Source organism: Schistocerca gregaria, chromosome 5, assembly GCF_023897955.1.
Source record: "Schistocerca gregaria isolate iqSchGreg1 chromosome 5, iqSchGreg1.2, whole genome shotgun sequence".
Lineage (NCBI taxonomy): Eukaryota > Metazoa > Arthropoda > Insecta > Orthoptera > Acrididae > Schistocerca > Schistocerca gregaria.
Genome location: NC_064924.1, coordinates 226,127,844 through 226,153,595, shown reverse-complemented (window position 1 = coordinate 226,153,595; position 25,752 = coordinate 226,127,844). Strand labels below are relative to the sequence as shown.

At 39.8% G+C, this 25,752-nt stretch overlaps 1 protein-coding gene across 1 annotated transcript in view; it reads left to right on the top strand.

The window, feature by feature from the left end:
* The window catches only part of LOC126273072 (uncharacterized), a 102,342-nt gene extending 83,360 nt beyond the window's left edge, over positions 1-18,982 (top strand). Inside the window, exon 4 of the mRNA XM_049976483.1 lies at positions 18,673-18,982. Within this exon, the coding sequence (XP_049832440.1) occupies positions 18,673-18,907 (235 nt within the window). The 3' untranslated portion in view covers positions 18,908-18,982. The remainder of the gene's footprint in view (positions 1-18,672) is intronic.
* Positions 18,983-25,752: the final 6,770 nt, after the last annotated feature.

Below are 25,752 nucleotides of genomic sequence, written 5' to 3'. Positions count from 1 at the left end.
ATGGCATGACAGGATTTTAATCTCTGAAGCTAGGTACTGGGGTGCTTGCGCGATGAGGAGTCGGTGAAGTAGACATAGAGTGTGGTAGTCACGCAGTTTGTCCGGCCGCAGCCACCCTAGCTCGGAGTATGAAGCACTAACATGATCATATCGGCGAATGTTGCAGGTACAGTGAATATCCTGAAATCCATAAATAAATGTCTGCAAGGTGATCTTTGGTCGATTCCCGGTATTGTTCTGATTACGAATTTTTTGTACAATGAATACTTTTTCTATTAATTATGAATTACCCCAAAATACACTCCTGGAAATTGAAATAAGAACACCGTGAATTCATTGTCCCAGGAAGGGGAAACTTTATTGACACATTCCTGGAGTCAGATACATCACATGATCACACTGACAGAACCACAGGCACATAGACACAGGCAACAGAGCATGCACAATGTCTACACTAGTACAGTGTATATCCACCTTTCGCAGCAATGCAGGCTGCTATTCTCCCATGGAGACGATCGTAGAGATGCTGCATGTGGTCCTGTGGAACGGCTTGCCATGCCATTTCCACCTGGCGCCTCAGTTGGACCAGCGTTCGTGCTGGACGTGCAGACCGCGTGAGACGACGCTTCATCCAGTCCCAAACATGCTCAATGGGGGACAGATCCGGAGATCTTGCTGGCCAGGGTAGTTGACTTACACCTTCTAGAGCACGTTGGATGGCACGGGATACATGTGGACGTGCATTGTCCTGTTGGAACAGCAAGTTCCCTTGTCGGTCTAGGAATGGTAGAACGATGGGTTCGATGACGGTTTGGATGTACCGTGCACTATTCAGTGTCCCCTCGACGATCACCAGAGGTGTACGGCCAGTGTAGGAGATCGCTCCCTACACCATGATGCCGGGTGTTGGCCCTGTGTGCCTCGGTCGTATGCAGTCTTGATTGTGGCGCTCACCTGCACGGCGCCAAACATGCATACGACCATCATAGGCACCAAGGCAGAAGCGACTCTCATCGCTGAAGACGACACGTCTCCATTCGTCCCTCCATTCACGCCTGTCGCGACACCACTGGAGGCAGGCTGCACGATGTTGGGGCGTGAGCGGAAGACGGCCTAACGGTGTACGGGACCGTTGCGAATGGTCCTCACCGATACCCCAGGAGCAACAGTGTCCCTAATTTGCTGGGAAGTGGCGGTGCGGTCCCCTACGGCACTGCGTAGGATCCTATGGTCTTGGCGTGCATCCGTGCATCGCTGCGGTCCGGTCCCAGGTCGACGGGCACGTGCATCTTCCGCCGACCACTGGCGACAACATCGATGTACTGTGGAGACCTCACGCCCCACGTGTTGAGCAATTCGGCGGTACGTCCACCCGGCCTCCCGCATGCACACTATACGCCCTCGCTCAAAGTCCGTCAACTGCACATACGGTTCACGTCCACGCTGTCGCAGCATGCTACCAGTGTTAAAGACTGTGATGGAGCTCCGTATGCCACGGCAAACTGGCTGACACTGACGGCAGCGGTGCACAAATGCTGCGCAGCTAGCGCCATTCGACGGCCAACACCGCGGTTCCTGGTGTGTCCACTGTGCCGTGCGTGTGATCATTGCTTGTACAGCCCTCTCGCAGTGTCCGGAGCAAGTATGGTGGGTCTGACACACCGGTGTCAATGTGTTCTTATTTCCATTTCCAGGAGTGTATATGGAGGTTTGTCTGTGCAGAATGATCAGACAGGCCATTCTTAAAAGGAAAATTTTTTATTTGGTTAAATCTATCTTGGTCTAAAATTACATTATCTATTAAGGTGCTGATTTCCTGTACTGAGTAGGAAAATCAACAACATACATCAAGTAATACATCAAAAATCAAGTAATACTTCAAGGTCAAACTTTCTATTGGACTCTTCTATTGTACTCTAAGCTATACTGAAATCCTCACAAACAATAATTGGCTTCCCCCTGTCTGACAACAGAGAATCCAAGTTTTTTTAAAAAAAAATAGCTGAAACTTTCCCAATAGGGACCTATACTCAGCTACAGTTATAAAAGTACCATTTTTTAGTTTAAGCTCACATGCACATGCTTCTATATGTTGTTCAACATAAACTTTTTAAGTTTCTAAATTTTTCACACTGTGACACGTTTTAACATATACAGCAACTCCTCTCTCAATAGCGTCCCTACCTCTGTGTGCCGAGAGCTGGTATCCACCTACATTTACGTTTTCCATATCTGTGACTGTATGGAGTTGTGACAGGTATGGTATATTTATTCCAGCATTAGTTTTTAAATCTTCTATAAAAACAAGAACATCATTTATTTTGTTTTTTAATCATCTGATATTCTGATACACTATACAAACATTATTTTTCACTGTACTTTTATGAGAATCTTGTGATATTTTAACATCTCTAACACCTGGCTGTCTGACTTCCTCATTACATTTAATTTCTATCAGTGTTGAATTGTTGGACACTGACATTAGCCTGTAAAAGAGGTACCCCCATGAGTTTCTGTACCCTCCCACCTTAAAGATCATCCCAGCCCATTTACCCTTCCGTTTCCTACAAAGATGGAGGCCATTTATTGTGAAGTCCCACCTACCAATACCATCAACAGGAACCAAACTTATGCCTGACAAAGTAGCAACCCAAAGCCGCTGATCTAGCTCCATATTGACCTTCTTGACAGAGCTGTTAAGTTGAGACCGATCATATTGCAAAAAAATCAGGAACCAAGCCAACATTCATACAGTTCGTTGCAGATGTTATTTGTACCAGGCCACACTGAATATTGTAGCCCTGATCCCTATCAATACTGTTTCCCACTCCACCCACTACCACAACATTATCCTAATTTGTAAAACCCTCGCACGATGATCCTTCAGAATCTATCACTTGGCTAAGACATCTACTGGGCTTGAAAAAACTTGTTACCTGGTACCTGTCACCTCAACAGAACTTTCCTTCTTTCTACTTCTTTGGAAATAGTTGGTTTCCTGGTGAAAGTCTGTTGAGTGCTGACTACACTTCCATCTACCTTAGCCTTTTAACTGAGGTTGCAAGGCAAATCTATTCTTTGTGCCAATGATGAAACTGTCAGATACTGTTCTCTTTCTGTGGCCCCTGTTTCTTGCTACCACTTCCCACCTGTCTTCACTCTTTTCCCCCTTTAACCTCATCAGTTCCTCCCTAGCACAAAACATGAAATAGACTCTAATTAACTTACTAATTGTGTAATATTAACTTAATTGACAGTTATCATAGAATTAATTGCTTATCTTCATGAGCTCATTATTCAAGTGTATGTGGTGTGCACCAGGGGATTAGGTTTTGATATCATTTGAAATTACTTTAGTCTTGTGTTTATTAAATTCAGCAGCTTAGTATCATAACAAATTACTTATTACTTAGCATTTAAATTATTTCAAAATTTGGTTTTATTTCATTCATATATTATTTTGTCAATAAGTTTCTAACATGAAACAAACAGTTGTACATATTATCTAACTTCACAAGGCTCGAATTCTAAAAGGACCGAAGTTCACGTCTAACCTATTTATTTTGTGTTACATAATTGTGTATACACTAAATCTTTACATTATGATACCTGTATGATTCAAAATACCTACCATGGCCTCTTCTAGCCCCAATACCACTGCGTATTGCTCTAATTAACACATTGGTGAGACGTTCTGTTCAGCTGTAGCCTCCATCATCTGATTGCTCTTCTGCAACGCTAAAGAACTTCTGTCTTTTCATAATATATACCTAAATTATTGTTTATCTTTTATTATAATCTTTGACGCAGGCATATTGTTAGGACAATTAACACTCATAAACTTGTGTTGTTATGTAATAACTGGGTGCTGTGATTCAGTAACATGTCTAATGTTATTAAGTATTCCTAGCTGTGCAACATGACTTAGATAGTTTCAAAGAAACGAAAAAGTAATTACAATTTTTCTATAAATACACCATCATTTATCCAGCTCATACATGAGGATACACAAATTTTGTCTTATATTGTGTGCATTAATCATAGTTATCAGTTTAACAGATTTTTCCTCATAGCAGGCATCACAGAGACGAATTTATTAAAATAAGGTGACATTTTCAACTTTTTCTGGATCAACGTTATTTGTTCACAACTAATTTCATCTTTCTAGGCCATTATAAGAAATACTGTGGTTTTGTACAAAATAGGTTATATTATTTTACCTGTACAAATAGAAATCTAATGACGCTTATTTTAAATGCTTACCTGCAATAGGAAAGCATGCGTTATGTATCGAAATGAAACTGGCTCTCATAGAGCATGCTAAAATAAAAGGAACTTGCAAATATGAATTAGTGCACTACAATACCTTCACATTTTTCATATGCATTGAGAATCTGACAAATATTCAGTTCATACAATCAGAACTCCCACTCCCCCCCTCCCCCATGAACCATGGACCATGCTGTTGGTAGGGAGGCTCCCATGCCTCAGTGATGCAGATGGCAGATGGGCATAGTGTAGCAGCAACCCCAACAGAGGGGTATCTGTTGAGAGGAAAAGCAAACATGTGGTTCCTGATGGAGAGCAACAGCCTTTTCAGTAGTTGCAGGGGCAACAGTCTGGATGTTTGAGTGATCTGGCCTTGTAACATTAACCAAATGGCCTAGCTGAGCTCGTACTGCGTATGGCTGAAAGCAAGGGGAAACTACAGTCATAATTATCCCCAAAGACATACAGCTTTACTGTACAGAAAATTTGAAAATGGAAATGGATGCATTAAAGTTAGATACAGTGGGAACTAGTGACGTTCGGTGACAGGAGGAACAAGACTTCTGGTCAGGTGGATATAGGGTTGTAAACAAAAACAAACAGTAGTGAGGCAGGAGTACGTTCAATAATGAATAAAAAAATAGGAACTCAGGTAAGCTGCTATGAACAGCACAGTGAAAGCATTATTGTCACCAAGATAGACATGAAGTCCACGCCTAACACAGTAGTACAAGTTTGTATGTCAATCAGCTCCTCAGATGATGAAAAGATTGAAGAAATATATGATGAGATAAAAGAAATTATTCAGAGAGTGAAGGGACATGAAAATTTAATGGTCATGGGGGATTGGAATTCGATAGTACGAAAAGGAAGAGAAGGAAATGTTGAAGGTGAATATGGAATGGCATAAGGAATGAAAGAGGAAGCCGCCTGGTAAAATTTTATGCAGACAATAACTTAATCATAGCTGAGACTTGGTTTAAGAATCATGAAAGAAGGTTTTATAGCTGGAAGACGTCTGGAGAAACTGGCAGGTTTCAGATAGATGATAAAATGGTAAGATGGAGATTTAGGAACCAGGTTTTAAATTTAAGATAATTCCAGGGACAGATGTGGATTCTAACCACAATCTATTGGTTATGAACTATAGATTAAAACTGAAAAAACTGCAAAAAAGGTGGGAATTTAAGGAAATGGAGCCTGCACGAATTGAAGGAATCAGAGGGAACGATTGAAAACAACGGGGGAAAGAAATACAGTAGAAGAAGAATGAGTAGCTTTGAGAGATGAAACAGAGAAAACAACAGAGGATAAAGTAAATAAAAAAGAATGTCTAGTAAAAATCCTTGAGTAACCTAAGAGATATTAAATTTAATTGGTGAAAGGAGAAAATATAAAAATGTAGTAAATGAAGCAGGCAAAAAAGAATACAAAAGTCTCAAAAATGAGATCGTCAGAAAGTCAGAAAGTGCAAAATGGGTAGGCAGGGATGGCTAGACGACAAATGTAAGGATGTAGAGGCATATATCACTAGCGGTAAGATAGATACTGAGTACAGGAAAATTAAAGAGACCTTTAGAGGAAAGAGGACCACTTGTATGAATTTCAAGAGCTCAGATGGAAAACCATTTCTAAGCAAAGAAGGGAAAGGAGAAAGGTGGAAGGAGTTTCTAGAGGGTCTATGCAAGTGCGATGTACTTGAGGGCAATATAATGAAAATGGAAGAGGACATAGATGAAGATGAAATGGGAGGTATGATACTGAGTGAAGAATTTGACAGAGTACTGGAAGACCTAGGACGAAAATAGGCCCCAGGGGAAGGTAACATTCCTTTAGAACTACTGATATACTTGGGAAAACCAACCCTGACAAACCTCTACCATTTGGTGACCAAGATGTATGAGACAGGTGAAATACCCTCAGACATCAAGAAGAATTTAGTAATTTCAATCCTCAAGAAATCAGATGTTGACAGGTGTAAAATCTTCCGTAATATCAGTTTAATAAGTCATGGCTGCAAAATACTAACAAGAATTCTCTGCAGATGAATGGAGAAACTGGTAGAATCCAACGTCGGGGAAGGTCAGTTTGGATTCCATATAAATGTTGGAACACGCAAGGCAATACTGACCCTGCGAATTATCTTAGAAGATAGATGAAGCAAAGGCAAACGTACGTTTCTAGCATTAGTAGACTTAGAGAAAGCTTTTGATAATGTTGACTGGGATACCTTCTTTCAAATCCTGAAGGTGGCAAGGGTAAAATATAGGGAGCAAAAGGCTGTTTAAAATTTGTACAGAAACCAGATGGCACTTATAAGACCCGAGAGGCATGAAAGAGAAGCAGTGGTTTGGAAGGGAGTGAGACAGGGTTGTAGCCTATCCCCAATGTTATTCAATCATATACTGAGCAAGCAGTAAAGGAAACAAAAGAAATATTTGGAATAGGAATTAAAACCCATGGAGAAGAAATAAAAACTTTGATACTAGCCAATGATGACATTGTAAGTCTGTCAGAGACAACAAAGGACCTGGAAGTGCAGCTGAAAGGAATGGACAGTTTTTCATGATGCAATAATTTACCATCAGCCATACGTATTTTAGAAATTTAATTAATGAACTTCTTACGTGCTACCAGTTTTGATATTACAATGATGCCAATTTTAGGCCCCATATGTCATAATCATAAAATCATTCTACACGGAAGGAGCCATATAACCGGATCCGTGAATCAGATCGCTATGCAACAGCTCTTGGTGGCTAGTCTGTTGCATAGCGATTTGATTCACAGATCCAGTTATATGGCGCCTTCCACGTATACCGATTTTATGACTATAACGTGAGGAGACTGTAGATGGTATCAATGTAATGCCAAAACCGGTAGCACATAAGAAGTTCATAAAATAATTTCTACAATACATAAGGCTGTTGGTAAATTATTGCACCAAGAAATACATGCCAGCCATTGTTCCACAGTCCGCAATGTATCAACAAAGATGGAATGGACAGTGTCTTGAAATGAGGGTATAAGATGATGAACATCAACGAAAGCAAAATGAGGATAATGCAATGTAGTCAAATGAAATGAGATAATGCTGAAGGAATTATGTTACGAAATGGGACACATAAAGTAGCAAATGATTTTTTCTATTTGGGAAGCAAAATAACATGATGGTCGAAGTAGAGAATATATAAAATGTAGACTGTCAATGGCTAGGAAAGTGTTTATGAAGAAGAGAAATTTGTTAACATCGAGTATAGATTTAAGGATCACAAAGTCTTTTCAGAAAATATTTGTATGGAGCATAGCCATCTATGGAAGTGAAACATGGACGATAAATGGTTTAGACAAGAAGAGAATAGAAGCTTTCGAAAAGTGGTGCTACAGAAGAATGCTGAAAATTAGATGGGTAGTTCACATAACTAATGAGGAAGTATTGAATAGGATTGGGGAGAGGAGACGTTTGTGCCACAACTTCACCAGAAGAAGGGATCGGTTGGTAGGACATGTTGTGAGGCAAGGGATCGCCAGTTTAGTATTGGAGGGCAGCGTAGAGGGTAAAAATCGTATAGGGTGACCAAGAGATCAATACACTAAACAAATTCAGATGGATCTAGGTTGCAGTAATTACTTGGAGATGAATAGACTTGCACAAGATAGAGTCGCATGGAGAACTGCATCAAATCAGCCTCTGGACTGAATACCACAACAACAAAAACTACAGCAACAAGCAGAGCTGGATGTCTTGAGTAAAGAATTAAAATTTAATATACCTTATAATACAAAAAGTAGTATGGTTAAAAATTTAATAGTTATTAGAAAAATAGCCCTAGTTATGGCACAGTCCTTGTTGTATTACTTCTAGAATCTCTAAAACCATTTCAGCAAAAATAAAACACAGTGAAGAAGATAGTCACCAAAAGAGACCCAACAAAGATACAATGCAAAATATTAACTAGAAATTAAATACACATGATACATTAGGCATAAAATATGTTTATGTGTTTTCTTTTGATATCGCTAACCTTTAAACAACATTAAAGAAACTGTGGATAAGACTGAAAATAAGTTAATTAAATACAAGAAATTAATTCCTGCTGAAACCTCTTACCTTATTCCAATATTAGAAATCACTCTTTCACATCACTTTTTTCACTTTTAAGATGATGTATGCCTCCAACCAAATAGTTCAGATACAGGTAAGTTCATTGCAGGAATCTAGGTGACTTGTTCATTAACCCTTTTGAAATAAAGTTTTTAGAAAAATTTAAACAGGCAATAGACAAAATTGTTTATTACAAACATTACATTGATAACATAGCTATCATGCATTCACAAGTGAATAGTATGCATGATAAAATGAAATTCTCCAATGTAACTGAAAAAAATCTTCATAGATACTGCCATAAAGAAAGAAAATTCAGTGCAAAACTTCGGAATTTTTCCAAATCCACACAATACTTTCATATTAATCAGTAACGAACCATGCTACCCAGAAATCCATAAACCGCTTATTTACACTTAATGATACAGAGATTAGTATATGTTCAACTTGAAGAAGATGCGATCAACAAAGAATTAGCAATACTAGAAAATTTAGCCAAAGTAAATAATTTCAAAGCACAAATAATTAAAGAAAGTTCAGCAAAAAATGAGATGCAAACGAAATTACTCTAAAAGGAAGGAAGCCAAACAAAACCTAAATTCATAGCTCTACTATACTATGGAATCATGTCTAATAAAATAGGCAAAACGTTTGAAAATACAAATATCAAAATTCGATTGCAAGGTGAAAACGATATTCATACTATTATAAAACACACTGTCAGTAAAACAGAACCATTTAATATGTCAGGGATCTACAAAGTTGGATGTGATGATTGTGACTAAGTATCCATCAGATACTTTCCAAAGAGCACATAGAATGTCCCATTAGACTAAATTTCGTAAACAACTAACATACATCTAAAAAATTAATGACAATCTCCAAATTTTGTATTATGCTAGGAAAAGGAAGGAAATGAATACCTTATAAGCCATAGAAATTTTCAGTCAATTAAAAGTCAATTGGACACACTTCTCAATGAGCAAACAGATCTTCAGAACAAAAAATTTCTCAGTATTTCAGTTATGTGCTGATAATGACCAATAAAAGATCATCTATAGAACAAAATGAAATTTAATATTTAATTTCACCTCATTCTGAATTTTAATATTTATTTTCATTTCATTATTTCATACTACTTTATTTCATACTGTTTTTCCACACAACAAACCATTGTAGGATCACTTTGTTTTCCATTTGTCTTTCTGTTTGACTGTTAGAAACCATTTTTCTCGTGAGTGGACAGAGATATCAAGTTTAAGTTCATGTCACATACTAAGGGCTACATTCAGTTGGCAGTGCAGAAAGTTTAAATGTCAAAGAAAATGCAATCAAAAGATACTGTTATTTATGTCACATACATTGATAGCTGCAAACTCAGTCATCAAAAGAATTTCCCAATGATCATAATTAAATTTGCCAAGAATCACATTGACACAATACAAGTTAAGGAAAAATATTAAAACTGCTAATTTGTAATTATAAGTGACGAAAAAAGTTTGTTTTCGTCTTTTCTTAGTCGACTGTTTGTCTCTCCATCCACCTGTTAAGATCTCATTTTCTCAGGAACAGGAGATGTATCAAGTTGAGATTTATGTGTAAAAACCTTAAACTTATAAGTCATGAACTCAAAATATATGGTCATTTATATCATGTACGTTGCTACTCTTATTTTGTAATTATATCATACGAAATAAATAACTTTTTGTTGTGTCATCTGTCTGTCTGTCTGACTGTTAAGGCATCTTTTTCTCTTGAACAGGTAGACTTATCATGTTGAAATTTATGTCACAAACTATGGTCTATGGTCTCTTGGCGGTGTAAACGATTTAAGCCTCTATTTCCAGCATGTATGAACTATCTACATACGTAATTGAGTTTATGCGGGACTCTGGGTGTATGAGTCCTTCCCACATATATCCGGACTTTTCCTCCCTCTACTACGCACATAAAAATACACTCACAGCAATTGAAATTATTATTCCATGTATTCCATACTCATATTTACTTTTCGATCAATATAATATCTTTGCAAATGTTAAGCTGTCAATGTGTCAAATTGACCAGACAGCATTTGTGAAATTAGATTAACAGAAAACACAAATTGAAAACTGCTATCATTTCTATATGTAAGGCGTAGTTTCCTTTTGCAGGTAAGTGTACTTAAAATAGTTTACATTCACAGCGTTACGCTTCTGTTGTGGAGAGAATATATACTCTATTTTGTACAAATCCACAATATCACTTGAGAATGGCCTAGGAAGCTGAAACAAATAGTAGACTAAATTAGTAGCAAATGTGGAAAACACCGCCTTCTTTGCACAAATTGTTTCACTCACGGGAGGATGTCATGGAAATACTCATAAACCTGAATTGGCAGACGCTTGAGGATAACACAAGTTATTCCGCTGAGCCCTAGTTAAGAAAGTATTAAGAAACAGTATTAAGTGAAGCATCTAGCAATGTACATCGTCTGCTTGTCTATAGATCCCGTAGGAATGGCTAAAAGAAGATTAGATTAATTGGAGCGAACACATAGGTATTTAAACATACAATCGTGCTGCGCTCCATAATGGAAAAAACTCTAACATTTAAAATACAACACCAGTTAATCTCTGTCATGCGCTTCACGTTCGCCCACGTAGCTGAGTGGCTGACTGCCCAGGGGCACTCGGATTCGTCTCCCGGTACTGCCAGGGCTTTTCCCTAGTTTAAGGACGGGAGTGGGGTTTATTTATCCATACGATGGCAACTGAGTAGTTATTTTAATGAGAAGTAGCGGTACGGAGGGCGATGTGGTGACCCCATGCACCTACATACTACATCTAAATGGCGCCGTTGGATTAGGATGACACGATGGTCGGTAAGCCGCGATTGGCCCCTCTGAGGCAACAATGTCGTAACTTACGAGTTTTCGATACTCTTCAAAATCTAAATAATATGGGTGCAGATGCTGATGTGGACGTAAGAAGTTAAAAAGATAATGTCTTATTGTGAAGGTAGCAAGCCATGTAAAAACGTTGCATGAACTCAAGGAAATACTAAAAAGTCTTTTGACTGGTCAAAATCTTTCGCTACATTTAAAACGATCATGATGTTAATATACGTGCCACTCAACTGTTCTTCATCGCAAAATACTGATTTTAATAGCATTAAAATCAAAGCATATTTGAAAACAAATTCAGTCGTGCACAGATCTAGATCATAAACGGGCTTCCAGGCGGTCGTCGTTTAATTCATCACACGATATTTCGATTGGGCACCTGCGAGTCATCTTCAGGGAAACCATCGAAGATTGACGAAGACGTGCTCCGTTTCATCACACATATCGTGCTGAGAGTATTCCATGCATTCGTCAAAATTCCAGTTGACAGGTGGACCAGTCTTCCCTGTGGCAACGCCTTCGCTGGTGGGACCGCCGAACTCAACTGCACTCTACCTTACCACTCACCGCTGTCGTTGTCGCATTGTGTAATCTTCGAATAGAACAAACCATGGAGGTGATGGAGTTCCACTGGTAGCCTCTACCATGCTACATCAAATTTTTCGCCAGACGTATTTCGACGGATACTTTAATAGTGGAGTCCCAAAAAGATTTTGCTGTGATCAGAACCGTAGTTACATCGTATTCCATAGCATGACCACAGACAATACAATATTCTGTAATAGCAGAATTGCTTGGTAGCAAAACGCTTGTGTAACGTTGATGTTCAGTGCAGCGTTCTTTCACAGTGCGTGTGGTTTCTCCCTTGTAAGCCATACTACATTGACAAAGTATTTTGTAAATAGGCTTTCCGCAATAACAAGTCGTCCTTCACTGATCCCAAAAGGTCTAAAAACTGAGATGGTGGATGGAAAATCACTTTCACCTGAAATATACAGACTATTCTTGTTGTTTTAAAAGATATGTTGTCCACAAAAGGAAGAAAAGCTAAACATTTTGCCGGCTTGTCCTCCTAGTTATCCACTTCCTGATTCTTGGTTTCTACTGACAGTGCCCTGCTGGGTGGAATATCCATTTCTTCTGATCACTGTCTTTAGGTAGGCGTCCTCTTTAGGTAAATTATCTAGATCTGTGAGCTCTATGTAGGAGTGTTTTAAGGACACTGACAGTTTGAGTGTGAGTGACCTTACGATAAACTGAATGCCTCAGAAAGCATTCACCCTTTCCTCCGACTAAGATATCCAAGAAAAGCAGGTGACCATGTTTCTCTATTCTCATTGCCAACCGAATGTCGTCGTAAATGGAGATGTGGTGGTGAAGAACCTCATCAATTAATCTTCTGCACGAGGCCGCTCTGTGAAAGAATCATCCACATATCTTCAAAATTCCGTTGGCTTAAGGAGACTTGATTCAAGCGCTCTCTCCTCGAAATCCTCCATAAAAAGAATCCGTGCAAATACACCTGGCGGAAGATCAAATGAACCTTGATAGGGGCTGCCAATTGAACCTCATCATCACCACTATTTGTTCTAGTCGAAGATGACAGAGTTTGCCAAAGGCCGCGGCGAGCGATATCACAGAGGACAGCTCAGTTCCGCGGTTCCACCAACGAGGGAGCCGTTGTCGAGAAATGTGGTCCGTCTGTCAACTTGAAGTTGGACGCATGCGCGGAATACTTGCAGCGCGCTATACGTAGCGGAACGGAGCTGAGCAAGTCTTCGATTGCCCACCTGAAGATGACTGGCAGGTGCCGACTAGAAATATAGTGCGATGAATTAAACGACGACCAGCTGCGAGATCGACATTTGTTTCAACATGCTGATCACCAGGGAAATTTTAAAATTCATGTGTGATCGTATCAAGCAAGTGATGGGAACTCTCAGAATGGAAGTAAATTTTTAATAGGACGTTATTTGGTAGTATTTCTCCAGATTTAGCCGTTCATTTCACTCGTTTCATTGTTTAGTCTTCAGTATGGATGTAATACCGTTGTTATATTACATTTGGTAGACATGCCTACGGTAAAAGGAGACCCTATCCACCATAGTTGTTTCGTTAAACACTTACTGTTGGCAGAAGGGGCGGACTAATGTCGGCGCACACATGACCCTTGTTATTGGCGGGAAGTAATGCTCTGCTCAGAAATGCAGAGGGTAAACTGATTACTGTGAGTGGTTTTCCCCGGAAGTGGCCTTTGCAAGTAGGTATGTGGTGTGTGTAGCCCCTATGATGTAGCTGAAAGGTTGCAGATCATTTCACAGCCACTGCGTGAAAGAATTAGTACTAATAGAACTTCATAACACCATTGACACTACACTAACGAGAAACTGAGAATAGCGAGGTGAGGAACCACGTTTAAAGGCCCACTTTAGAGAATATGGAAGATGTTGAAGTACCTTTTGTCTTCAAAACACTTTAAGCGACTACAATAAACAAAAGCTTGAACAGCATATCGAAAATCCACTTTTTATAAACAGATTTTAATAATGAGCCATAATGTTGATCTTGATATTAAAAAACGCCTTTAGCTATAAGATAATTTAAAATATAAATGTACAGCTCTTCTAAGTTTCAAATAGTTACTCACGAATAATAATAATTGCGAACACCTCATTATAGTGAGATACAAGTACCTCACATAGAGGCTACCCCAGAGTCTCGTCCCTTATATCGTAGTGAAATTCTAATTCTGTTTGGTCGCGTAACCCATGATAGATATCGTGAAAGATTTATCTATAAAGATCAGTCCAATACTCATATTTCAGAATGTCAAACTTATAAGTGCGTAGGTACGAATTGTTTAACTGTTAATGTGTATAGTTTTATAATAATACGTACAGTAAATGCATTTTGCTTTTTGTGAGTTTCTCGATGGATGCAAGGCTATTTATGGACGGTGGCCATACTGGTCGGTGTCAGTAGGTTGTATGAGTTCGTCAAGTCAGTCAAAACCACGAATGTTAGAGATTTTTATGCGAGAAGTCTGTAAATTAGCAGAATATGAGTTCGTGGACTCAGGAAAGTATTCCATCATCTAGTTGGTGGGCTTTATCTTTGGAAAGCAGAGCGATGTTCAGGACTTGATGAATTCCTGATCGAGCAGGAGAATCATTTCTTCTTACTATAGCTTGTACGATCCACAAGTAGAATTTAACTATATGCTGTCTGTCTTACTGCTAAATTTAAATTGCCAGCAGAGTTTACGGTACTATGTTCTTATAGCCTTGTTCAAATCAAACACTTGTTCTCAGCAGAGTCCCCACTTTTAAACACGTCATTGACTGCTAAACCTCACTATTCTTATTTCGTAGCTATCAGTTCAGTGAATTAGCACTGTCATTTCCGTTCTTACTATTTAATCTGTTCGTTCTTTTCTTCTACTTTTTCTTGTTCTTAATATTCTTTTTCTCACAATTAATAAAACCTCAATTTGCCATATTTTTTTTCAATTTCTTCGTCTACTAATGGTTCTCTTCATCTTTTTTGGTTCCCTGAAATAGCTATTTTCTACTCCTTTCCACAGAACTACGTCTTTCGGATTGCCCAAATCTTGCATAGTGAGATGTCTATATAAAAGTCTTAACTATGTTAATTATACATTTTTTGCCAACTCGATCGATTGTATCATTTCCGCTTTCGTTGCCTGTGATTTCCATCTCATTCGTCACCTTTTTAAGTTTGTTAACTAAAAATTCGTTGCACTACGTCTAACAATTTAAAACTCGCCAGCGTTGTTTTTATGCTCTCTGATAATCCCTGTATTCTCATATGTACCAGTACACCTTAGTGGAATTTTTGTCTAAATGTTGATTTTTCACATACACGTTTCGAGGAAATCCTTTAAAGGCTCCTGTTCTTTGCCAATGAAGAAGTTCCAAATCTATCTTGTCCTTGAGCAACGCTCTTTAAGGTAAACTACCCTAAATTCCCGGTAACTTGTTGTATCCTTCAAACTAAATAGAATTGCCTGAACATTTTACAAAACGGTTAGAGCTACACTATCTTTCTTTATCTGAACGTGATTACCTACGATTTTCCCTTCTACACTGTCTACCACGAATTGCAAAGTGAACAGTTTGATCATAATCAGTTTTGCTGTCGAACCAACATGAATTTTCTGAAATATACGCATCACACTTGGCTAATTTTATACAATCTTTTTATTTGTTGTTAATGGAGATTTCGGCCATTAAGCATTTATGAAACACCTAAAATACGCACTTGAAAGCAAATGTTAGTAATTTTAAAAATCTACCAAGTTAGCCAACAACGGGAACGGATATCACTGACATGAGTTATGAGTAAGCAAGCTGGATCATAACAGAGCTCAGTGACAATACACAGTGTCCTCTGTAGTTCGCTAAAATGGACAGGTGCCTGCATGCCACTGCTGTATTCATTGGATCTGATGACGTCTGCAAATCGGAAATCGGTCATCAAATCTAATAAACTAATGTTGACCAAGGAATTGATTTCTGCAATTTACGAAAGTCACCAATTTCCTCCAAGTGGCGCCATTCTGCGCAACCTTCTATAACAGTATCAGTGAATTGATTGTGCTTGTGAGAATGCTCGACGATATGCTTACCATTTGATAGCGTTTTGATGGCTCATGACTTATAATCAAACACACTACGGTGAGGTATAAAACACAACGCACCAAATTACAGCAAACAGCTCTAGCAGTACTTACGAATGCCAAATTAGCACTGACCCATATCAGTGAACAGACGTTAACTAAGCGAGTGGCGCTGCCGTACACTAGTTAGTGGGCGAATACACTGAGGTACCAGAAGTCATGATACAACGATATGCACATGTGCAGATGAAGATAGTATCGCGTACATAATGCGTAAAAGGGCAGTGCATTGGCGGAGCTGTCATTTGTACTCATGTGATTCGTGTGAAAAGGTTTCCGAGAAGATTACGGCCGCATCAAGGGAGTTAACACACTTCAGACGCGGAATGGTAGTTGGACGCATGGGACATTCCATTTCGGAAATAGTTAGGGAATTCAACATTCCGAGATACACACTGTCAAGACAGAGCAGAGAATACCAAATTTCAGGCATTACCTCTCACCACGACCGAGAGAAGCGGTGACTGCGTAGAGTTGTCAGTGCTAACAGACCAGCAACATTGCGTGAAATAATAGTAGAAATCAGTGTCGGACGTACAAGGAACGTATCCATCAGGACAGTTCGGTGAACTGGGCGTTAATGGACTAGGGCAGCAGGCGACCGACGCGTGTACCTTTACTGACAGCACGGAATCGCCTGCAGTCACTCTCCCGGGTTTGTGACCATATCGGTTGTACCCTAGATCAGGAAAACCATAGCCTGGTCAGATGACTCCATATTTCAGCTACTAAGAGCTGACGGTAGGTTTTGAGTGTGGCGCGGGCCCCACGAAGCCATGGACCCAAGTCGTCAACAGTGCACTGCGTAAACTGGTGCTGGCTCCATAACAGTGTGAGGCAATGTTTACATGGGATGTACTGCGGCGTCTGGTACAAATAAAACGATTATTGACTAGAAATGAATATTAGCAGACAATTATGGACTTCATGTTCCCAGACAACGATGGAATTTTTATGAATAACAACCATGTCATGCACAACGTTTCAGTTGTTTCCGATTAGTTTTTAAAAAAGTTCTGGATATCTCGAGCGAATGAATTGGCCACCCAGACCGCCCGACATGATTCCTATCGAGCATTTATGGGATGTAATCAAGAGGTCAGGTCGTACAAAAACCCCTCCAACGCTAATGCTCTTGCAATTATGGACAGTTATAGAGGCAGCATGGCTCAATATTTCTACAGGGGACTTTATAATTGCCCACGTCGTGTTGTGCCGACTCTGCTGTAGCTTGAATAGATTTTTAAGTTTGTTTTATATGCCCGACTGCTAATTTCACCACACAAGTCTCCAGGGTTGAGCAGTTATTGCCCGATGACGACACGCAATACAGTGGAGTTCGCCGTTATTAATTATGGTTTTAGATTTAATTTTATTACTCGTTCAGAGACTCAACGTTCCTCTGTTTTAACAGCGCGTCGTCAAAATAAGTATGAAATGCTAATGTCTTTGCAATACATAATGTCGACTATTGAGTTAAAGTTCGTACCTATTTTGCCTTAAGCGCTTCTGCTTCTATAGTCTCAGTATCAAATGTTCACTAATTTCAATTTACTTCCTATCTCAGTTCAGTATTTAACACAAATTATATATCAATGTCATTTCAGAGATATTACGTCGGTTCCAAACTAACGGAATAACATGTAATTGTCATTTAACATCACTTTTATTAATAATCCTTTTTCTTTTGACGTAAATGTTAATGAATGATCACTATCCAGGAGGAAAGAGGAATTGATCCTAAACATGACATAATAGCTTTTAATGAGCCCGCAATCGTTAATTAAATAGTCACGTTCGAGGATTATATGAAAACAACTTTCGTTACGTCCTTTTACACGTATCTGTCAAAACTTATCTTGTCGCCCACAATTCAGATTAACACTGACGTTAACCCCTTTCGTCGGAACATTGGATCGTAACTATTATGTGAAAGTTTATTCGAATCCCCGAATTGATTCCTTTCAGATACTCGCACGACCGAACAGCAGAAAGGAACACAAACGACTTGTTTTAACAACCGAACAACGCAATGACGTTACTTTACGACAATGTCCACCCAGTGAACATCTCTTTGACTTTATCTTCTCTACTCTGCTTAATTAAATTATTCCCAATTATAATTTATTCAGCTATTTAACGAAAACATCTAGCAAAAAATAAAATAAATATATCCCACGTAAAAGATCCGTCATAACTTTCGGCGACATATTGGGTCTATTACATTTCGAGTTGCTGCACTACCCTTCGCAAAAAGAGGTCTGACACAACACTGGGAGGTATCCCATGATTTCTGTCACTTTAGTGTAACTATGAGCGCCATAAGTAACCTGTATATAAATGGGAGTGATGTTGGAATGCCCGCATCTGGTGGTCGTGCGGTAGCGTTCTCGGTCCTCACGCTCGGTTTCCCGGGTTCGATTCCCGGCGGGGTCAAGGATTTTCTTTGCCTCGTGAGGGCTGGGTGTTGTGTGATGTTTTTAGGATTAGTTAAGTTTAAGTAGTTATAAGTTCTAGGGGACTGATGACCATAGATGTTAAAATCCCATAGTGCTCAGAGCCATTTGAACCATTTTGATGCTGGTATATCTGTTATGTCGTTGTTCCTTCACTCGTTATACGAGGCAGTAGTATGAGATAAGTTCACAAAGTAATTTTTCACTTGGTTCCACTACAGTATCCTGATAGCTAACACCATTTGTTTCCCACAAACAGGACGATAATAACAGTGGATGGCTTCTCGCCGATGCACGTCTCTGAAGACACACTGGCAGAGAAAGAGCTTTCCGTGGCTCTGCAGACGGACCCTGTAACTGTGCGTAACAACTGCACGCAGACCCACCGCCGGCGACCTGGTGTTGCGCAGTCGGGCATGTTCTCGGCGAAGAAGACCTCCTCCGACCGAAGCCCCCCTGGTCGTCGCTCAAGCCATCACGCAGCACAGTTATGAATCCTTACTATAATCTCTGTCTGCTATTATAATTAACAACTTGCTCAATCCCAATAAATATCTATTTCAATAATATCTACAACACAGTAAAAACTTACTGATATATTGGTTCACTGGGACACAATATAAAAAAATTTTTTCACTAGCAACAATACATTAACTGTCGACATGAGAAGCTTAGTAAGTTAGGCGTACATGAAATGCCTTGAAACTATTGTGACAAAGTTAGCACACAGGGAACAGAAATTGTAAAAACCTGCTTCCATGAGCGACAATTTCGAAAAAAAAAAATTAAATCTTCCATACCAAAACACAACTGCCAAACAAAATAGCATGCCGAAGCAGAAGACGGCTTACTTTTTTTTTTTTTTTTTTGAGTCATCAGTCTTCTGACTGATTTCATGCAGCCCGCCACTAATTCCTCTCCTGTGCCAATCTCTTCATCTCAGAGTAGCACTTACAACCTACGTCCTCAATCATTTGCTAGATGTATTCCAATATCTGTCTTCCTCTACAGTTTTTACCGTCTATAGCTCCCTCTAGTACCATAGAAGTCATACCCTCATGTCTTAACATATGTCGCATCTTCCTATCTCTTCTCCTTGTCAGTGTTTCCACATATTCCTTTCCTCTCTGACTCTTCGTAGAACCTCCTCATTCATTACCTTATCAGTCTCCCTAATTTTCAACACTCGTCTTAACACCACATCTCAAATGCTTCGATTCTCTTCTATACCGGTTTCCCTGCGGTCCATGTTTCACTACCATACAATGCTGTGATCCGAAAGTACATTCTCAGAAATTTCTTCCTCAAATTAAGGCCTATGTCTGATACTAGTAGACTTCTCTTGGCCAGGAAAGCCCTTTTTGCCAGTGAAAGTCTGCTTTTTATGTCCTCATTGCTCGGTGCGTCACTGGTTATTTTGCTGCCTAGGTAGTAGAATTCCTTAACTTCATCTACTTCATGAACATCTGTAATTATGTTGCGATTCTGGCTGTTTAATTTCTGTTACTTCTCATTAGTTTCGTCTTTCTTTTATTTACTCTTATTCCATATTCTGTTCCCATTACACTGTTCATTCCAGACAGTAGATCATATAATTGTTCTTCACTTTCACTCAGAATAGCAAAGTCGTCTGCGAATCGTAGCGTTGATATGCTTTCACACTGAATTTTAATCCCACTCCTGAACCTTTCTTTTATTTCCATCATTGCGTCTTCGATGTACGGATTGAACAATAGGGGTGAAAGACTACATCCCTGTCTTACACCCTTTTTAATACTAGCACTTCGTTCTTAGTCGTCCACTGTTTATCATTCACTCTTGGCCTTGTACATATTGTACACATCCCGTCTCTCCCTATAGTTTGCCCTATGTTTCGGAGAATTTCGAACATCTTGCACCATTTTACATTGTCGAAAGCTCTTTTCCAACATCTTACGAACGCGCTTTGACTTTTCTTTAGTCTTGCTTCCTTATCAACTGCAACCTCTGAATAGCCTCTCTCGTACCTTTACCTTTAATAAAACCAAACTGATCGTCATTTAACAGATCCTCAGTTTTCTTTTCCATTCTTCTTTAGGTCCGCACCAAGTGGTGCAGGGGTAGCGTTCTCGCTTCCGGAGCCCGGGGTCCCGTGTTCGATTCTGGGCGGGGTCAGGGATTTTCACTTGCCCCGAGATGACTGGCTGTTGTTGTGTTGTTTTCGTCATCATCACCGTTCCTCCCCATTACGGTCGGAGGAAGGCAACGGCAATCCACTTCCATTACGACCTTGTCTAGTACGGCGGTGCGGGTCTCCCGCATCATTGCACTACGTTCTGTCAAAAAGCATGTTAATCCAATTTCATTCCTCTATATATTATTATTGTCAGCAACTTGGATGAATGATCTATTAAGCTGATTGTGGGATAATTATCGCACTTATCAGCTCTTGCGTTCTTCGGAATTCTATGATGATATTTTTCTGAAAGTCGCCAGATTCATACAGTCTACACACCAACGTGAATAGTCGGTTTGTTGCTACTTCCTCCAATGACTTTAGAAATTCTGACGAAATGTTATCTGTCCCTTCCGTCTTATTTGATCTTAAATACTCCAAAGCTCTTTTAAATTCTGATTCAAACACTGGATCCTTTACCTCTTATAAATCGACTCATGTTTCTTCTTCTATCATATCATACAAATATTCCCCTCATAGAGGCCTTAGTGTGATCTCTCCATCTATCCGCTCCCTCCTCTGCATTTAACAGTGGAATTCCCGTTGCACTCTTAATGTTACCGCCCTTGCTTTTAATGTCACCGAATGTTGTTTTGACTTTCCTGTATGCTGAGTCCGTCCTTCCGACAGTCATCCCTTTTTAGATGACTTCACATTTTTCCTGCAGCCATTCGGTCTTAGCTTCGCTGCACTTCCTATTTATTTCATTCCTCATCGTCTTGTATTTCTATATTCCAGAGTTTCCGGGAACATGTTTGTGCTTCCTCCTTTGAACAATCAACTGAAGTATCTCTTCTGCTACCCTTTGTTTCTTCGGAGTTAACTTCTTTTGACCTATGTTTTCCTTTCCAACTTCTGTGATGGCCCTTTTTAGAGATGTCCATTCCTCTTCAGCTGTACTGCCTATTGAGCTATTCCTTATTGCTGTATCTAAAGCTTTAGAGAACTTCAAGCGTATCTCGTCATTCCTTAGTACTTCCGTACCCACTTCTTTGCGTATTGATTCCTCCTTACTAATGTCTTAAACTTCATCCTACTCTTCATCAGTACAATATTGTGATCTGAGTCTGTATCTGATTTCGGAATCTCTTTCTGACCATGATGTAATATAACTGAAACGTTCCCGTATAACCCGGCCTATTCCAAGTATACCCCCTCCTCTTGTGGTTCTTGAACAGAGTATTCGCTATTACTTGCTGAAACTTGTTTCAGAACTCAATTACTCTTTCTCTCTCTTATTCATTGTCCCAAGCCCATATCCTCCTATAACCCTTTCTTCTACTCCTTCCCATACAACTGCATTCCAGTGTCCCATGACTGTTACATTTTCGTCTCCCTTTACGTACTGTATAACCCTTTTGATATCATCATGTCCACCCCTGGTAGCTGAGTGGTCAACGCGACAGAATGTCATGCCTAACTGCCCGGGTTCGATTTCCCACTGCGTCGGAGATTTTCTCCTCTCAGGAACTGGGTGTTGTGTGGTTCATTTCATCCCCCCCGCGACGCAAGTCGCCGCCGTGACGTCAACTCGAAAGACTTGCACCAGGCGAACAGCCTACCTGACGGGAGGCCGTAGCCACACCGCATTTATTTTTAAAATCATCATATGCTTTTTCTCTCTCTTCACATTCAGACTGCGACGTCAGCATGTATACCTGAACTATCGCTGTCGGTGTCTGTTTGCTGTCGATTCTGATAAGGACAACCCTATCACTGAACTGTTCACAGTAACACACTCTCTGCCTTATCTTCCTGTATATAACAATGTTTGGTTTGATGCAGCTCTCCATGCTTCTCTATCCTCTGCAAGCTTCTTCATCTCCCAGTAACTACTGCAACCTACATACTTCTGAATCTGTTTAGTGTTTTCAGCTCTTGGTCTCCCTCTACGATTTTTACCCTCCACGCTGCCCTCCAATACTAAGTTGGTGATCCCTTGATGCCTCAAAACGTGTCCTACCAACCGATCTCTTCTTGTCCCAAGTCCTCTTGTCCCAAGTCTATTCAATACCTCACAATTAGTTATGTTATGTACCCATCTAATCTTCAGTATTGTTCTGTAGCGCCACATTTCGAAAGCTTCTATTCTCTTCTTGTCCAAATTATTTATCGTCCATGTTTCACTTCCATACATGACTACACTCCATACAAATACTTTTAGAAACGACGACCTGACGCTGAAATCTATACTCAATGTTAACAAATTTCTCTTCTTCAGAAACGCTTTCCGTGTAATTGCCAGTCTACATTTTATATCCTCTCTACTTCGACCATCATCAATTATTTTGCTCCCCAAATAGCTAAACTCATCTATTACTTTAAGCGTCTCATTTCCTAATCCAATTCCCTCAGGTTCACCCGACTTAATTCGACTACATTCCATTAGCCTCGTTTTGCTTTTGTTGATGTTCATCTTATCTCCTTCTTTCAAGACACTGTCCATTCTGTTCAACTGCTCTTCCAACTCCTTTGCTGTCTCTGGCAGAACTACAATGTCATCGGCCACCCTCAAAGCTTTTATTTCTTGTCCATGGATTTTAATACCTACTCCGAATTTTTCTTTTGTTTCCTTTACTGCTTGCTCAATATACAGATTGAATAACATCGGGGAGAGGCTATAACCCTGTCTTACTCCCTTCCCAACCACTGCTTCCCTTTCATGTCCTCCGACTCTTGTAACTGCCATCTGCTTTCGGTACTAATTGTAAATAACCTTGCGCTCCGTGTACTTTACCCCTGCCACCTTCAGGATTTGAAAGAGAGTATTTCAGTCAACATTGTCAAAAGCTTTCTTTAAGTCTACAAATGCTAGAAACGTAGGTTTGCCTTTACTTAATCTATCTTCTAAGATAATTCGCAGGGTCAGATTGCCCCCGATGTTCCAACATTTCTATAGAAATCAAACTGATCTTCTCCGAGGTTGGAATCTACCAGTTTTTCCATTCGTCTGCAGAGAATTCGTGTTAGTACTTTGCAGCCGTGACTTATTAAGCTGATAGTTCGGCAATTTTCACATCTGTCAACACCTGCTTTCTTTGGAATTGGAATTATTATATTCTTCTTGAAGTCTGATGGTATTTCACCTGTCTCGTACATCTTGCTCATCAGATGGTAGAGTTTTGTCAGGACTGGCTCTACCAAGGCTGTCAGTAACTCTACTGGAAAGTTGTCTACTCCCGTGGCCTTGGTTCAAAATGGTTCAAATGGCTTTGAGCACTATGGGACTTAACTTCTGAGGTCATCAGTCCCCTAGAACTTAGAACTACTTAAACCTAACTAACCTAAGGACAACACACAACCATGCCCGAGGCAGGATTCGATTCTGCGACCATAGCGGTCGTGCGGTTCCAGACTGTAAAGCCTAGAACCGTTCGGTCACCCTGGCCGGCCCCGGGGCCTTGTTTCGACTTAGGTCTTTCAGTGCTCTGTCAAACTCTTCACGCAGTATCTTATCTCCCTCTTCATCTTCATCTACATCCTCTTCCATGTCCATAATATTGTCCTCAAGAACATCGCCCCTGTATAGACCCTATATATACTCCTTCCACCTTTCTGCTTTGCTTTCCCTTCTTTGCTTAGAACTGTGTTTCCATTTGAGCTCTTGATATTCATAGAAGTGGTTCTCTCTTCTCCAAAGGTCTCCTTAATTTTCCTGTAGGCAGTGTCTATCTCACCCCTAGTGAGATAAGCCTCTACATTTGTCCTCTAGCCATCCCTGCCATTTTGCACTTCCTATCGATCTTATTTTTGAGACTTTCGTATTCTTTTTTGCCTGCTTTATTTGCTGCATTTTTATATTTTCTCCTTTCATCGACTAAATTCAATATTTCTTCTGTTCCCCAAGGATTTCTACCAGCCCTCGTCTTTTTACCTACTTGATCCTATGTTACCTCCATTACTTCATCCCTCAAAGCTACCCATTCTTCTTCTACTGTATTTCTTTCCCCCATTCCTGTCAATTGTTCCCTTATGCTTTCCCTGAAACTCTGTACAACCTCCGGTTTAGTCAGTTTATGCAGGTCACATCTCCTTATATTCCCACCTTTTGCAGATTCTTCAGTAACTATTAATTAATAAGCTAAGTTTTTAAAATATTTATGTGCTTCACATTTCACGTATTGCAGTGAAGACTAGCCGATATATCTGGAAAAGACTTCCATATAATTTTTCTCGTATCTCAGAAAACATATTGAACAACTGCGTAGAATACTTCACATTTCCTTTACTTTACCTAGTCTGCCCGTCTTCAGCCAGTATATCGCAGCTCACCTATCAGATATATCCCGAGCACCACTCACAGTGCTTCCACTGACGTAGTGTGAAAGATTTCGATAGTCTCAGCAGAACATTTCTTTGACCCCGCCTAACAAACTGTCCTGATCGTTGTGAGACACAGCTTGTGCACCCATGTGCTCGCTGCGAAACGTTCTATTGATTCAAACAAGGGACAGTGATACGTTTATACGGTTTGTAGTGAAAGTCTGTAAGTGACTGCGTTGAGGTGCGCATGTCTATGTACAAGTTTTTCTGCCTTATCAGTTGTTTGTTTTGTGTGTTGTTAAACATCAGACGATCGTCAGTCTTTTCGCCTGGTCTCTGGTTATGTTTTTGGCCACACATCTGGGTAAGACGTCCTTCCTGCCGTTCCTATAATGTGTTCTGTGTCACGCCCTTCGTTCGATCATAAACAAAGAGCATTTGAAACAACGTATAGAATTAAGTGATTGTAATTCAGACGTAACAGCATTTTACTTGGAAGCAAGAACGTGAATGACAATACGTCAAGTGCCAGAACATTACAATCGATATCCGCACATATCATAAAAATAGATCTTTGTAAAGTGTGTCCGTATGTTCCACATTTGCTCGTAAATCACTGGCCAGATTTCAACCAATACTGGTATACAGGCTACAATCTGTTGGAGTTAGAACCACCTATCTGTAATAGTTCAAGATATATGACGTCATAAACAATGAGGTATGAGAGATTAAACTACAGCATCATTCATGACGTTTAAATGACTTACTTCTGTGCCACTAACTCTATTCGCAATTAATTTAGCTGGCAATATCCACTGTAGAGTGTATAATAATTATGTGCAATTATTATATGTTATTTAT